The following is an 18,414-nucleotide window of genomic DNA, read 5'->3' as shown; positions in this document are numbered from 1 at the left end:
TAGATGTTAAGACGTAGGCATCCGCTAAGAAAGGATTTTGATTAATTCTACCCCCAAAGGGATAAAATAAGGGATGAAATTTTATGTGAAACTTTGTCAATTTTAAACCGATCGTCGAGACGTAGGCATTCGCTAAGAAAGGATTTTGATAAATTTCACCCCTAAGGGGATAAATTAACGCGAGCGAAGCCGTGGGCAAAAGCTAGTAGACCTATAAAAATATTTAATATATACAAATTGTTACTTGCTCACAACATGTAACTCTATATTTGACTACACAGAGGGTATAGTATAGAGTTAGGAGTAAATCTGGTTAGTTTTGCTGGTACATTAACATTAAATTTAGTTTCTAACTCTGGGTTGTATATATGCACCGGAGGTTACTTTAATCAAATAAATAGAATCAGCAATTTCACAACGTTTCTTGAGAGTAAGTATGTGTTGATGAATGTAATTATGTTTTTTATAGAAGTTAATAATATGCTATATAATGCTATATATGTTGATGTTTAATAGGCAAAAAATGGGTATATTTTCTGAACATTTACTACACCCGAAATATAGGATTCTTATTATATTATATATATAATATAAAATACCATATTTATTACATTACTTGTAAAGCTTAAGCAATATTGCAAAGTTATTCATTTTCTTGTATACCATGTAAGTATAGATAAGCAATAACAATTATCTGATTCAGTATATTATAATAAGTAAATACATCCCGTTATTGTGTACGTCGTTGTGAATCTTTAAAATTTGTTGTACTATAAAGTAGTCTACATGGAATTGAGACAGTATTATGAATAAATGTCCCGTTATCATCATTGCCATAGTCCTAATTTTTTGGGACAGTGCATTTTGAAAATAATAGACTACCTACCTAATTAAAATAAAAGGTTATTGTTCCAGGTAAAATATAAAATGTCTCTCGACTAAATGGCGCAAAAATTGACATAATAATTAAAAAAAAAACTTAAACATCTGTCCCTTTTTTGGCAGTACCCTTTGTGGCCGAGTTATTCTATTTTCAAATTTCGTCTAAGAATTGGACTGTTTTAGAAATCGAACACCATTACTTAATTTATTTTTTACTATCTGTTAAAAGAAGAAGATTTGTCAACGGTTTTTAGTAATATGGGTATAAATAAATAAAATAATAGCCCTAGATAAGCAACACAGCGCCAACAAGCGCCATTGCACGGTAGGCGTACCTTTGGTATTGTGGGTACTAGACAACTGATATAAATACATAGATATTTTTTATTGTATATACATAAATAATATATACATATATTTATTTTGTAAGGTAAAAATAAAGATTTTTACATCAGTCAATAAACGTAATATAAATATAAAATATGAACAAAACACCCAGACTAATAGAAACAATCATACTAATGAATAAAAATTTTGCACGAGGCGAGGAATCGAATCCTCAACCATCGGAAGTAAAGCGGTATCCTACCGCTACCAGCAAGGCCATCAGTAGTATAGTATAAGAATATCTTATCTGTGGTATCTGTATAGTAGCATAGAGTATAACTAAGTATAAATCCAGGTACTCATGGGACTGAAGTACTTGCCAAGAAACAAAGTAGGTATAAATCTGAAAATAAATTGTAACTTTTGACACCTAATTTGGTTGCGTGACCTCGCAGTTTGTCTGGATATATTTAACATTGTTTTCAATTATCCTTTTTAATTTTTTTGGGAAAGTTAAGCGAAGTAGACTATATAAAAAGCAGTCTCAGTGTACATACTGTACCTGTTGAAGCGTGATAATGCAGTGATATTATAGGATAAGTGGTATAAAATCATACTTACGGACGTTACATCATATCGTGATGTCCGTAGAGCTATATGCTTATATAAAAAACTACTATTACAACCTTTCAGTTTGGTATATCCTTTATCACAAACTGTTTACTATATAAAATACTCAAAAATATTTTCGTCAGATCAAAGGTTGACAAATAGCAAACGAATGTTATGGTCAGTAAACGATTGCAACTGCACATATGAGATAAAATAAAATAGAAATCTGGCATCTTTTGCTCTCATGCGTCCAATGGCAATCGAATCGTTCTGAAACGATATTGATAATCCTTTTTGCAATCGGCAGGGAGAGTTCCCTTATTTGTTCCATATTTTTAGCAGCCGGCGCAAACATTGATTGTAGATTTGTGTTTTTGTGGACAAAAATATACTTGTCGCATTTTTTTTATCTATACGAAGGGAATAAAAATTAACACGTTTTTTGTAAATAGTACCATTCTAATGAAAATATTATATATGAATGTGGATGAGCAGAGAATGGCCAAAAAAAGATGTGTGAACATAGCAAGGAAGAGAATCGAAGAGAAAAACATATTAAGCAGATCTCAAATTATATGAGATAAGCAAAAGAAAATGATGATGCAATCAATGTGTTAAATTTTCAAATTATGTATCAAATTTATCTCCTACATAATTTGAAATATTATTAAATTTATCTCACGTATTTGTGAAGAAATAATTTTTCAATCAAATTTTATTCTAACGATAATTTATGTTATGTCTTATCTAAATTTAATATATTATATTAATAAGAATATATGATGCAACTATAATTTTACTATATCACTCTTTTTTGTTATAGGCATAAAGGTTTCCTGAAGGACTGTCCCAACGGTCTCCTGACTGAGCAGGTGCGTTACATTTAGTACATCTTTCTTTTGTCATTTATCATTAGTAAATGTATCAAATATATGCAACCAAATCATAGATTTATTTATGAAAACGGAAAGATAAGGATAATAATAAAAATACATATATTGAATACTATGCTTACGCTACTTCACAACACAATATATATATATACAGATACAATATATGTTGAAGTAAAATTTTATTAAGATCCGTTCGGTTATTATTCGTAAAAAAGAAACAAACTAACAGAGTTCTGTTTTTCTGCAGCATTTAGCATTATAATATTAGTATAGATGTTCAAGACTACAAACTCGTAGATGACTTTAAACTCTCCGATATCGGGGAGTAAACTTTCCCTATTTGGGCATTTCTATTAGCGAAATCGCAAATAGTTGTATAGGTAAGTTTGCTTTATCTAGGATGCCAGATGTCCAATGCTTTATCCAGCACTAAGTGCTTCGTACTGAGCTAAGTTCAATATCTAATCGAGCGTCCAGTCTCTGGTGCAGGCGAAAGTTCTGCATCCGTTATCTATATTAAGTTCCAAGACTGAATAGTTTCATTCTACTTCATTGAGTATTAATTTTCAACCATTATTAATATCTGTGAATTCATACCAACAGAGTAAGAGAGTATTAGTAATGTAGCCAAGGTATATCTTAACAAACAATTAAATAAAATTTTATAAATGTGTATGTATACGTTACACGATATATTCACCGAGACTGATATTCATTTTATTCTACCATATTATTTTTTGTAGAACCAAATATTTTCACTTACAATTAAAAATGTTTTAGTAAATTACGCTATAAAGATAATAGTCTAACTATAATTTTAAGACAATTAAGACTAAAACACATACATACCTCGTAGACATTACTTAATTGAAAATAACAACAGGTCTATTGTCTGATTCACAGGGATTCATAAAGATCTACAAACAGTTCTTCCCTCAAGGTGACCCCAGCAAGTTTGCTTCACTAGTTTTTCGAGTATTCGACGAAAACAATGTAAGTGTGCGCGCCCTATTTGTTTCTCTATTAACATTTAATTGGTATTTCATGACTGCCAACATTATATTTTATGTAAGGTGCCTTTTGTAGTAAATAAATCTTCATTTACTTTAGTACTTATAGTTTTGAATGCGCAATGTTACGCTCACCGTTTCATCTCCACAGAATAAAACAATATGCACTCCAGTCTCAGTACGTATATCTTCGTTCTGTTAAATGCTTTTATTAACTAATGCGGCAATAATATTTATGGTATTTTCCTCTATAACCTAATTATAGCCAAAGGCTTCATTAATTGTCAACGTGATAAATACAATGTATTTGACAGAACTAGAATTCTCTAAGTACATTTCTATTTACCGTGACTTGAGGCGATTCTACCGCGATTTATTGGACTAATTTGTGATTATTTTCCTTCTTCTAAATGTAATTGATTTATATTATTTTATTAGCATGCTTGAGAAAATATTTAGTTCGAAATTCTGATAATCGCTGCTGGAAGCGTTAAGAGCGACACTAGTCTTTCAAGCTATATCCGAACTCAAAGAGGCGAAACAAGTGTCGCAATATAGATATAGACTGAGTAACAGTCGGAATTTTATCACCAATAGAGAAGGACATAACAGTTCCTGTAGCGGCGATCAGGTTTCTGCACTAAATATTTCTGATCTCCTACACACACAATGGAAGCAGAATTAAACAAAATAATTTAAATCCATTAAGTAATAAAATGAACTTCCCCAAAATTACAGCTAATTCGATAAAATAATAAAAGTTCAATTTTCCATAGGCGTTAACATTTTGACACAGCTACATATACAATTACCACCGACGGCCTGACTGTAATTCGAAAGCTTTTTCGTTTTTCACCGTGTCACCTCCATAACTGATTTAACGTCAGTAAATCTGTAAAAAGAGTTGCCAGCTGCCCTGAAAAAAGATTTAAAAGTGTAATTTCAAAGTTGTGGGATTATTAGTTTTGAGAACTGAAATGGGAATATGTTTTTTGACTCGGTAACGCTAAGTGAGGTCGTATTTGCCTAAGAGTGATTAGTACCTATTTGATTTGCCAATGACTTATCTATAATTATACTAAAATTCATGATAATTGTTTCTGCGGTATAGTCCTGAAGGCGTAACTAACAGTTACACTCACATCCAATTAAAATTTTTAGAATTGTATATTCTCACGTGATAGATATATGTCGTCGCGGACTTTTTATATGGTTCAACTGTATGTTATTATACAATTGCAACATGTTCATGTAACTCTTATGGTCTTCGCAGCGCACACAAGAATGTCTCGCGGATAGGAGATTTTTTTTCCCGTCTTATTTGACATTTATCAATATATTTCCACCACATAATATCTTTTTCAGTTATAGCCTATGTGTTATTCTAATGTATAACCTACATTATTGTAAAGTTTCATCAAAATCTAATTGAATATCACCTATATGCTATATGATATACGTATGTCAACGCTTGACAACAAATTTTAATTGACCTACAAACATATTCATCTATATATCTAAAAGTTTTGTTGACACAACAGTTTTCGATTCAAGTGTCCGCACCACATTAGTATTCGTAAGCAATTACTACTGTTCCTCGCTAGGCAACTCTTCAATTAATAGCCGAACATATTGAATAAATATATTTACTTAGCAACCTTCACAAACTTTTCAGATAGATATTTATTTCGCGTAAATTGAATAGAGTATTTAAATGACATTTGATTAGTAACATGTGTGCAAATAGCGCAACATAGTGAAATATTAATAATACGTATATAAAATACGTCTTTAATTATATATATTTATTAAATCTTATAAGATACAAATTAGTTTTAGTTCATCACACTAAATATGAAGTTGGTAAATGTGAGAACAAGACATTATCTAATCTGCTGTGTGCTAATTGACAGTGTAATACTCCATTCATCATAATCTACTGTTAGGCATACCGCTTAGGCATTCATGATAATCTATAAAGCTGGTTGGGCTTAGTCTTTGGCGACATGTTGCGTTATCAAAAACACATAGGTACTACTAGGTACATACGAGTATATATAGTTTATAAAGATTATATTGCTTTATTTGGTGTATATAACGATTGTACTTTGTCTCTTTTATTATCTTGACAAGACATAGCATATTTTTCAATAAAAGTCGACTGCATCCTCTGTCACACCTATTGTAATCGCCGACCAGTTTTCTTTTTAAATTAGCTGAACCGCGCAACTTCGTCTGCATGACACTTACTTCACATTTATCATTAAATTTACATACAATATTTTTAAATTATAGCCTACTAGCCGTCCCCGTGGTTTCATCCGCGTTAAATTTATAGCTTATATATTATTCTGATGTATAAGTTGATGTTTCAGGAAAATCCGTTCCGTAGTTTTTGCGTGATGGTAACAAACATCTATCCATACTCGCAGGCATAGGTTAGTATGTACATAGGCATTACATAATGTGATATCTATCAGTTATATGAGCTACGGTTACCACTTACCATCAGGTGGCCCCTGAGCTTCTCTGCCATTCCTATTACATAAAGTAAATGTTATAAATTTAATTACAACATTAATTTGCAAGAGTTACAATTAGTACAATTAGTTTTACTAAGAGCTAGTAGTACTTACACATAGTAGACAAATTGGATGTTAATGAGAACTATTGCCTAATTGAAGTAAATGCAGCTTACCTGAGCGTACCTTTACAGGTTGTATTCATTAGACAAATCGTCTCACGACAGTCATGATCATAATATGCGCTAATGGTGTTATTCCATAATTAGGTACATCATTGGCAGTAACCTTGAGGGTCACAAATAAACAAGTAGTTAGGTAATGTCTTACATTCAGATTTAAGATGAAGTCTCTGTTTAAAACTCATTGATCAGAGATATGGGCGTCTGATAAACTCTATCTACGAGTATCTATAGACTGTTCATTACATAACGCTGGTAAATGTATGTATACTATATACGACAAGAATAGTTGAACGTGACTTTGACTTTTTTGACTACAATTTCTTTTATTATATAGCGAATCCTATTTAATTGGGTTTGGTCCATTAGTTCATACTACTTTAACGTTTGTCATAGAGTGTGAACATTTTTAATAGTGGATTAATATCCACATACAATCACTTCTATCAACCAATTTTTTTACAACACCATTCCATTTCAGAACTATCTTTCATTTGTAATACGTTATTGTCTTAATAATATAGTGACATAATAGTACTAAGAGTTTTATTTCATCCCCGTGGTGGTTCTATATTTTCCCTGATATATTTTTTACGTTTATTATATACGTAAGCCTCCATTGATAAAGTTCTCAATAAATTGAAACCAATGCCCTAAATGCAATCTGATAAGCAATTGATCAGCATATAATGTTCTAAGTTTTAATTTCCTGATTTCAATAAATCATTTTCTTCACGTTGACCCGCATCGTTCACTCGTAAGTCAACTCATATAATGTTATCACCTTCTGCATTGTTCTCTTTCCTAGTACTTTATAGCAAACATATTTTATATTTTCCTCGGTTATTCGAAGTTTAATGTTGATACTCGCAATTCACGTGGTGTCGCACTTCCATGAACACTTTGAATATCGTCCCTGAGGAGAAAAATCAATTTTTCTTTAAGAATAATTTTGTATACAGAGTGAGAGGTGTATATATCGTAAATATTTCTTACAATATTGCAATAGACTAAATAAAATACCGAATTATTGATATTTTGTGATTTGAGAAAATTCTTCTTCAATTTGTGAATTAAAATTTGTTGAATGGGAATAAATAAAATTTATACAGCATTTTGATGGCAATCAGTACTTTATATTGTGGAGAGGAAACGGTGGTTAATTATAGAACAATATATTAGGAAGTACATACTATTATAAAATAATTGCTTGATGGCTATTACACAATGTTAAATACTACTAAAATTAGTAGCAAACTTTTTATAATTGAAAGTACCTACTTCCCTGCTTGTTTGCACTTTAAAGATACATGATAGTATTATGTATCGAATGTTTATATATACTCAATGCTAAATACTTTAATGATTTCAATATTGTTTTAAAACTGGAATAGTTCAATATGTAACTATTTTATTACCTTTTTAATATATCAAGAATGACAAACAAGCTGATGTTAAGTGGCCACATTCGTCTATTTTCATGAACAGTATTACGGACATGACGTCATTATGTGTCGTTCGAGGAGTACCTACACTATGCATTGTTATTTCAGAGGATTATCTATCCAGATATTATGTCTATACGAGAGAAGGATATCAGGGTTAATGCAATTCAGAAACATATTAAAAAAAATCACACAGCGTCATCTAGACCCAACTTAGTCTAAAAAAAGTTAGCTGAAGCTTGGGTACTAGACCCATAACACAAGCTTCAGCTGGCTTTTAATTCATACAAATGATTAGATATTTTTTTCGTAAATACATACATATTATACATAGAAAACATCCAGACCAATACAAACAGTCATAAATACAAATGTTTATGCCGTGCGAGGAATCGAACCCGCGCCCATCGGAGGTAAGGTGGTGTGCTAAACCGCTATACCACCGAAGCCTTCAAATAATTAATATTAATTTATTATAAGTAAGTCATAAGTAGTATTTTATTTAGGTTACCTATAGTAATAAGTAAATTAAGTAATTGATCAAGCTACCTTGATGACCTCGGTACAAAATATGCTTACTTTATTGTTATTACATTCACAGGACGGATCCATCGAGTTCGAGGAGTTCATACGAGCGCTATCGGTGACGTCAAGGGGAAATCTCGATGAAAAACTACATTGTAAGTAGTCTGAGGCCTAAACAGATTGTTGTTCTTACTTTGCTTAAGAGTAAGACGGATTAAAATTCCGAGCACCAAATTTTTTTATTATAATTTAGCAACTGACTTATTCCATTTCATCAATGAATATAACGAATTCGTTTTAAAATAATATTAATTCACTTGACGGCGTATATATTGAATTGAATCGTTTGCGTCTTATCTGAGCCTGCTTGATGTTCTTGACAATATATATTCATAGCTTCCGCTAAAATCCAGTCTGCGTTTATACTTCATATTGTTTCACAACTGGATGTGGTGGATTTCATGCAGTAACTGTATCAATAAGCGTTTAAAATTGACTAAATGTTATGAGTAATAAACTATCCAGTTAGGTAGATCCAATTTCGAGAAAGAGGTCAATCGTCGAATCCAACTCGGATGGGCAGCGTTCGGGAAGCTCCGATATATCTTTTCGTCCAAATTTCCGCAGTGTCTCAAGACGAAGGTTTACGACCAATGTGTGTTGCCAGTGATGACTTACGGAACAGAGACGTGGTCGCTAACTATGGGCCCCATCAACAAGCTCAGAGTCACTCAGAGGGCAATAGAGAGGGCTATGCTCGGAGTTTCTCTGCGTGATCGAATCAGAAATGAGGAGATCCGCAGAAGAACCAGAGTGCCCGACATCCGGGCTGCAATGATGATGATGATGATGAAATGTTATGAGTTATAGAACTTATAGACCGTGCCGTATATCGTAACAATAGATAACTAAAATATTGACACTACTGATGTTACTCTTATATGTATATTCCTCTGCAGATGCTAGTTTTATTATATAGTTATAGATAATAATATAAGAAATCACTTTTTATGGAAATGGTTTTCTAAAACATGTCATAGAATATAAATAAATATTCTTTTTTTTTTACTCGAGATAAGATTAGATTGATATTGATATTAAGATTGATAATCTATGTTTATTAAGTAACATTAGAAATATTTTGTTTCGTCCCTAGATCTACATACCTTATAATTGTATTGTACCCGCTTTTATATTAAAATAACTATATAATAATTATTTTAATATAAAAACTTTTTCAGATAAAACCTGCTGTATTTGTAGTAAGCAGTGATGTAAATTTAAATCTAGAGATTTATATATTGTGGGTTGAAAACGGTATATAAATTCCGTATTATTATATTACAGGGGCTTTTCGTCTTTACGACGTAGACAACGACGGATACATCACTAGGGAAGAAATGTACAACATAGTGGACGCGATCTATCAGATGGTGGTATGTACACTTTACAACTGTATTTAAGTTTGTAATCCTCTCATCCTTATTAATAAATGCTAAGTAATTGTATCAGTCTCTAACAATTTCTATAGTATCATAATTAAACGCAAAAATAAGAGTCGGTCAAAAACCTGACACTCCTGGTGTTAACCGTTTACGATAACCATTTACCGTCAGATGCTTGTTTGCCACCGTCATAGTATATATTTTTTTAAATAATCGCTAAGAAGTATGAAAAATTATTATAGAATGCAATTGTTTTATATTACAGCCCCACGTCACATAATATGTCTCATCGTTATATTTTATTCTGTATATGTAAATCTACTTATATATTATATAAATTTCATTTCATTAACTATATCGCCTTAGAGTATCTCTGCACTCCCTAAGGTTGGCTGCTATAGAATACTAATAACATTAAGCCCGCCCGTAGATAATTCAATAAAGATTAAATAAATAAAGCAGATGATTGGTTTTTAGAGGCTTACCTAAAATGAATAAATAAATATTATTCATTTTTAAGGCAGAACGTACTCTTTATAATGAAAATGCATAAAATATACAAAGTATGTAAATGAAAGTATAAACGAGGTTTTGATATTTTAATTTACAATATATCCTGCATAAACCCTAAAAGGTTTCCGGTGTAAACATTTTTAGATTTACGATTTTTACTTGTTTTTCTTTTACATAAAGAATGACATATAACATAGAATATATATAATGATGAGTATATGCATAAATAACAACTGTGTAATCTGTGTTGCTTTGTGTTTGTATTCAAAGTGGTGAGATTATACTAGCTTACATTTTCGTCTGGATGTCACCCATTTGGATGCATAGGCAATGCCCGTATTTCCTACATGTACACATATCTCCGAGGCAACAACAGATTCCGTACATACCGGATGCTACACTTACTATACATGTATAATCCTCGTAAAGTAACTTATGTGTAACCTATCTGGGCTACTTTACCACTATTTTTTGCAAACTGATAACAGTGCCTTCAGAAAAATTCTGATTGCATTTGATGTAAATATTTACATTTATATGAATATTTACATCAAATGATATTACTTACATCATACAGATCCTTTTATTTATTACATATATAAATAAAGATATATATTTAGTTTACATATATTATATGTTATTTAAAAATTGTTTAATAGAAACAGCACAAAATCAAACAGTACAAATTAATTTACGCTATAAAATTACAGGGTCAAACTCCACAACCGGAGGACGAAAATACACCGCAGAAACGCGTGGACAAGATCTTCGACCAAATGGATAAAAACCACGACGACCGGCTCACTCTGGAGGAGTTCCGTGAGGGCAGCAAGGCGGACCCGCGCATCGTTCAGGCGCTATCACTTGGGGGCGATTAATCTATGGTCATCCTCTCGCCGGATTTCACATTTACTTAAATGAGCTGCATATGTAACTCCGCCGCGTGTAGTAACTTCATTCAATTATATAATATAATAATAGCATAGTCAGATTACTTCTCGAATTGTGTTCTAATTATAAACATTTAAATTTACTTCAACTTAATATTTTTACTATGATATTCGTGATATTGATGAGATCTATTCTTCGCCAACCATAAGTAAAATTTCTTAATTAAAATATTTAAATAATAGTTTATTTTTACCTCTAAAGGTTACGGTGGTTTTCGATTCAACTTATGAGAGACTTTATGTGTCTTATTTATATTTTAGAAAAGAATGTCAGTTTCTTCTTTATATATAGGTTAAGATTTCTTACATATAAAGTTAACGGTACTTTCTGCAAATCTCTTACTGCAGTACCACGTTTATATACGTAAAACTACATAAAAAGTTACTAACTTTAACCCGTTTATATCTACTTTTATTACTACTAAACTAAACTGGGATTTGCGCACACGCGGCGGATGTTTGATTATTGTAACATTTGCCAATATGAACAGCAGGCAAAGAGCGAGGCTTATTATTTCTATTCTTACACAAATGTTTCCCTTCTGTTAGCTTATTGTGGTGTGCTTAATTGTTACAATTGACTATAACTGATTGTAATATTATGGTTTTCAAAACTTCGTCATAGTCCGTAAAAATTTCTTGTAATTGTATTTTCTGGGTGCATGCACTTATAGGAAAGATATGTGTATTTGTAGTGTAACAAAATTCAGTGTATATCTAAACGAGAAGCATCTTAATAGAAACGGTGTAGTAGGTAATTTAAAAAATAATCATGTTCTATTATAATGTCGTATACTCTATTCTCAAACCTATATTACCCTACTTTCATAATCTTAAAATAACAGAATTATGCCTATTTTCCGGCGCCACTTCGAACATCTATTTAAATGTCCTTCGTATTGATTTTATTGCTATATAATGTAGCTATATGAGTCATATATATATAATGGAAAATTATAGAATAATAAAAGCAGGAATATTTTTTTTATTTCATTTTATTCAGACGAAATGTTCCCCTACTTACTTCTACTATTTTATGCATTAATACATTTTGAGTAATATATGTCTGCTATTGTTGCTAATTAAGAAAAATTGTTACTACTAAGAAATTATAATTATGATATAAATATTATTTTGACTGATTGGTAAGTTTTAAATATACCGTATGATGCTTTAATTCTTATTTATTACTTCTGCTAGAATACTTAAGTACTGACGTATATGAGGATTCTTATCAAGTAATTAGCCAACGCAGTAAATATAATTTAATGTATAGTTTAACTTTTTCTCAGTACTAAAATTTATGCATAAATATAAAATAATAAAAAGTAAATTACGTTTCCATCAACATACCTAAGATCAACTCTGAATTTTGAATACATTGTCGGTTGTTGATGTAAATATTACTTATTTATAATTTATTATAATATTATGATAGTCATGGGAAGTATATGAGGCAATTAAAAGTTACGTACCCTCGCCATAAATTTCGTGTTGGCAAATTGAATGATGCTCTAATTGAAGTAAATGCTGAATAAAATCTGTACTGCTTTTCTGGTAACGACAGCGATCTAAAAGTTGGCAATGAAGGGGGTGTCAATTCAGTTACATAACAAATTTTCATTTAGTAACATAATTAATGAAGACCTACGAAGGCATATTCTCCAATATAATTTAATATAAAACAACAGTTATATCTAATTACTTTAAATTGGCACATATTTCCAATTTTGCAAATACATTTACAAAAAAGATTTCGAATTTGTCAATCATAGTATAAATAAATTTTGATCGTTTTAAATAGATCTACTAGTTATTCTCTACTAAGATTCAACAGGTCGCATTTATGGTGCGGATTCTATTGTATCTCTATCTACACCTATATTTCGATTTACTGCCTGTATTTCAACCTCACAATCATTAGGTCTGAGATTGTGTCTTACTTCAATACACCGACTAATGAACTACCTTTTGTTATGCCAATCAGTCCCTACTGACTGTAAGTCAAAACGTAACATTTCGTAAACACTATGGACTGTTACACAGTACTCCTAGTGATTTCTCTCATTTACGTCAACAAATTACTTGTTAATAATACCAACATATTCATTATAGTTAGTCATTTTATCTGAAATAACTAAAATTAACGTCTCATTTTTACAGCCTTTCCAGGATATATAAACAACATATTTAAATGCTTCATTCCACGTTATAAATTAAACATAGCAAATTAATTATAATATGTTTTTAAATTAAGAATTAAACCTCAAATGTCACAATTTGCTTACAAAGCGTAGCCCAGGCCGCATTCTGGATGTACATCCATCCATCCATCTACATTCCTTACAATAGCTATTACACAACCACACAACCACGTCGCTCCCTTCATTGACGTTTACAAATGCACTTGAATTAAAAGCTAGGATGAACTTACCCGAAGACAAAGTATATCCGGGTGAGAGGAATCATCAGCGTCTCAAGGCGCTTTTATAAGTTCACTTTCTTTAGTCAGTCCCACATCGGTTAACTTTATTGAAATCTATATACCTAACCTACGTCATAATATTATTAAGCCTTATAAAAAGTATTAGGAAACAACCAACATCGAAAAATAAGTATTTGAAAAAAAAAATTTTTATTTGTGATTAACCAATTTAAGATCTACTGCACTATGTATGTGTTTGTAAGCACATTTACTTTATATGTATCTTGCTATAGCTACGTTAAAATAAATCTAAGTAATATCTCATAATACTTATAGTCTTTGGATTGTTAATTTTACATCTATAATGAATCTTAGTAATTATATACTAACTATTAAAAAGTATTAAAATATAAACTACTTTCATAAACTTAAAGTACTTTTCAATTTAGAGAATTCTTCGATTTGGGCTTTTACAGCCCCATAGTTAAACAGTACTACAAATATTATCTTAATAAATATATTTAAAGTGTCACGAGATTAACAAGAAGATTAAATTGCAGATTAACAATTTTTGGAGGTTACATTAAAATTGAAATACATCATTTTTTAACTTATAAATTGTTATGACTAAATTTAAACGTAACTTAAGATAAAATCGTTGATTCTATGTAAGTAATTAATGACGTTTTGGATAAATAGTAATGAAAAATCAATTCGTTAATTATATAACAAACGACGTTTTCGATAACGAAGTCTAGGTATGGCTAGGTACATAGTAATGAGTACCTTACCTACCTTCATAATATGTATGACTAGAGTAAGCGTATAGCGGTAGCCGCTAACGGATACGACTGTTACAAACTAGCAGAAAGGGCCTATAACACTATCAAATTTATAGGATCATATTATTATATCAACTAATACCGGTATTGATTTTAGTTCCATATCCGATCCATTTTAGTAAAGATTAAGGATTGGTAATAATCTAGTCATAATTACTTTACCCAACTGTAGTACATGAATAATTCTACTACTCCACATACCTACATACATATATCAGTAACCTATATAAATGACAGTGTAATAAGGCCCAAAGGCGCGATCATACACGCGCTCTCTGCAAGTTTTAATCAAGTGACAAATAAATTATATTTAATTACGTACGTACTTTGTTCATAATAATATAATAAATCCATGTACTAGATATGTAGTTTGATGATGTAGTTTGTGTAATACTATCTTTCAAATATAGCACTTTTCTCACATGTTCAGATAGCCACAGGGTGCGCCATGCCGTATCAGTGGCTTAGGTACACTTTATTCGGAGAGCACCATTCTTTATATCGTCTTTGCCAAATTTAGTGTACAAACACTTTGAATACCTCTAGGTATCTATTATCTCTCTCCATCCTTCTTGGCGAATTCTGAAAGCGTATATTTTGGAGGACTTTTGGATATTTCCGTTAGCTACTCTCAACATAATGTAGTTTAACTCTTAAGACTTAATCTACTCATACTTAACGTTTAAGTAACTTAATTACAGCTTTATAAGAATTGTTATCTTTTGCTTAAAAACTAAACTTTCTTATGATACTTGTAACGTATTTCTATATAAAACTGTGAACTATTTGCTGTTTATAAAACTTCAGCTATTTATTATAAAAGCATTGAATGTTTGCTCGAAGATTTTGAAAAATAAGTACTTGAATTGGTAGTTGCGAATCACAAGTCAATTTGTGTCTTTCGACAGTGTTTGTAGGGAATAAGACGCGTTTTTCAAACGAATTAGAGTAGGAATATTGTTGCGGGCTGTGCATTTCATAGATTTAAGTAGCAGACCCTTGTTCTTATGGCAGACGTTACGCCTGTAATCAGTTAGAATGATTATGTTGTTTTATTAACAAAATCGAGTATCGCAGCTTTTATTAATGAACTGAAAAATGTTAATAAGCTTCTATGTCTATATAATGACTGAACGCTTATCAAATATTAGGTACTATAATTTTTCTTTTATTATTATTAATTTATTATTTTAGCATCCTTTTTATATAATTTTAGATATATCTGTTAATAATACAACTGTTTGCATACAGAAAAAGACTTATAAATTGTAATCAGAATCAAATGACTTATCTAATCAAAACACTGCCTGAAGAACTCTTTTGTAATGAATAAAGTAATGTTGAATTGATTCACATTTCTTTTAAGGTCATCTCATATCATTCTCATGATTTAATGTCATTGAAAATGGTACTTTCACCAGATCCAGCCATAAATTAAAATAATTCCACAGGTCTTTATAACACTGTCATCATCTCAGGGACTTCATAAAAATAAATAATAAACAGTTTGACAGAGATTCTGCATGCAATGTTTTGAGTACTAAATACGTCATTATAAAGATAAAATTAGTCTAACTTTATTTTCAATAATCATATAGATATTTGTTAAATGAAATTATTGCCTTCTATATGTACATTCAATGTACAGTAACTATATAATTCTGCATCTTTAACTATAGTTAATGAGCTATGTAACATTATCGAAATTAATTCAACATATTTCATTGAAAGAAGGTATAACCTACGTTTAACCTCATTTCTGTATTCAATCATAGATATTGAATACATAACTTAAAGAAACCCTCCACAGTCCTCGTAATAGGTAAGCACCTGCTTACTTGTTCTGTGGTTTTGTGGAATAAAATTGTGAACAAAATATTATACAAGTATGCAGCTTATTATGACAAAAATGTTTTATAACACAGAGGTTTAAGTCCTTAAGCTTATTATTCATATTTTATACGCTTCATGCAGCGAACTGAATTTATTTACTTACGCTAAATACTCTGAATGGTGCAGATGTTGAGCAAGTGGTAGATGAAAGTAATTTCATCTATAGGTATATAGTAAAAGGTTAAACGCAATAAAGGTAACAGCGATTATGTGGGTACCTACATACACGAGTCAGAAGATACTGTGTTTTATTTGACATATACAATTTATAAAAGCTTCTTTTCTCTAAGATTATCAGGACGACCATTTATGTATCTCAACTCAAGATTTATTTCTAAAGTTTCATTTAATGTCTAAAATTATTAAACCCTCCACACATCTGTACCTAAATTGAAGTCATTTGAAACTATTTTTATTTCCATACAAACGTTGAAATTAAACATTTATCTTGAATTAATTATGGAAATTGTATTGACTCCAAATTGAATATACATTTTGTCTACAGGAAACAGAATGGTTGCCGATTTTCAATTCGCTGCAAGGCTTGTCTTTCTTAAAGAGTGTCTCGAAATACCTAGATCTCTCTCCTTCTATGTACATACTAATTATTATTCGCCTACTTTACTAGTTATTATAATATTCACTTTTAATAATAAATGATGATTAATAATAAATGAAGTTGAAATTACAATAGCCGATTCTTTTATTTATAAAATTGCATGTCCCAAACCTCAAAATTATTTAGATGCGGTATAAATAATAAACTACGTTGTCAGCTATTAGATGGCTACTACGATTGAATCTACTAAGTATAATATTATTTATTGCCTTTACTGATTATAATATTATCAGATCTATAGTAAGTTTAAAAATTTTGACAAATTCACCGGGAATTAAATCTAGAGTGATCGACACCGTACTCTGTTCCGCCGATGGCATGTCTTATTAAATGAGTAGCTGCATTTCTATCCTTAGGCTTGCTCTTTAAGCTCTCTTTTCTATGATTTAACAAGTTATCACGATGGTTTCCAGGGGGAAACGCGTGGAGGTCAGCCTGACAAGGTACATTGCTAGCAATGGGATCATTAGTCCACATTACTAACAATCACCCCAAGACAGCGTAGTGATACATACTATATTCAATAAATTAAATTAATTAAACCTTAATTCAAGCCTAGGATATTGCAAGGGAGACAGTTTCTATAGCTTAACGCCGTTTAGAATCGACAATTTAGTATTTTGTACAATTTTATAACCGATTTTTATTATATGGAATGGTAAACAAACTTACGACCCAACTCATAGTAAGTGGTAACCGTCGCCTATATACGTGGTCAGCACCACGTTATCATGTCACATCCTACCTTTTCGGAAGACTAAGTTGTTATGCCTCCCTGTGATTTTATATGAAATCTTTAAAAAGTAATAAGAATGTCACCAGCCCTTTTCGTCCCCATATCAATACCAATTAGGCGAACAAAGATCGCCGCTCGTAACGGAGAAGTCGAAAGATGTAACGGAAACATCCAAATCAAACACTACACATGCACTATGTGAACAATGTAGCACAAATCAGATTTACCATTACCTATCCAGAAATTTTGTATTGTTCCTTTATACTTTATTCATTCTTAATTTATTGATACTAATTAGTCGGAATAAATAGCAATCTTCCCCGACTTCGCACCGGTGTAATATAGATAATAATTGGGGCTGTCTAGGGTGATTAACAACTTTATGATTAGTCTATAGTACATCCTACTTAAATATCACTTGTTCTTGAATCACGCTATCTATTGTTGGAAAATAGAATAAAATCCGATTAGTAGTTTAAAAAATCTAAGCCTACAGACAACGAGAGCGACTGTGTTTGAACTATAATGGACGATTACAACTATTATTAGTACATATAAATAGGGTTCAAAATCATGGATGTAATTAAAAAAAA

General features: G+C 31.0%; 1 protein-coding gene across 2 annotated transcripts in view; it reads left to right on the top strand.

The window, feature by feature from the left end:
- LOC131855126 (frequenin-1) overlaps positions 1-13,574 on the top strand; it is a 228,322-nt gene extending 214,748 nt beyond the window's left edge. For both annotated transcript variants that reach the window (XM_059206370.1, XM_059206369.1), the window contains 5 exons: positions 2,645-2,693; positions 3,618-3,707; positions 8,475-8,553; positions 9,746-9,834; positions 11,067-13,574. In XM_059206370.1, coding sequence (XP_059062353.1) covers positions 2,645-2,693; positions 3,618-3,707; positions 8,475-8,553; positions 9,746-9,834; positions 11,067-11,234 — 475 coding nt within the window. In that variant the 3' untranslated portion in view covers positions 11,235-13,574. The remainder of the gene's footprint in view (positions 1-2,644; positions 2,694-3,617; positions 3,708-8,474; positions 8,554-9,745; positions 9,835-11,066) is intronic.
- The last annotated feature ends 4,840 nt before the right edge of the window (positions 13,575-18,414 follow it).

The sequence above is a fragment of the Achroia grisella genome, unplaced genomic scaffold, assembly GCF_030625045.1.
Source record: "Achroia grisella isolate CSIRO2021 unplaced genomic scaffold, CSIRO_AGI_Agris_v1 utg1304, whole genome shotgun sequence".
NCBI classification, from domain to species: Eukaryota; Metazoa; Arthropoda; class Insecta; order Lepidoptera; family Pyralidae; genus Achroia; species Achroia grisella.
The sequence above is the reverse complement of the archived record's forward strand: the minus strand, read 5'-3'. Positions and strand labels throughout refer to the sequence as shown.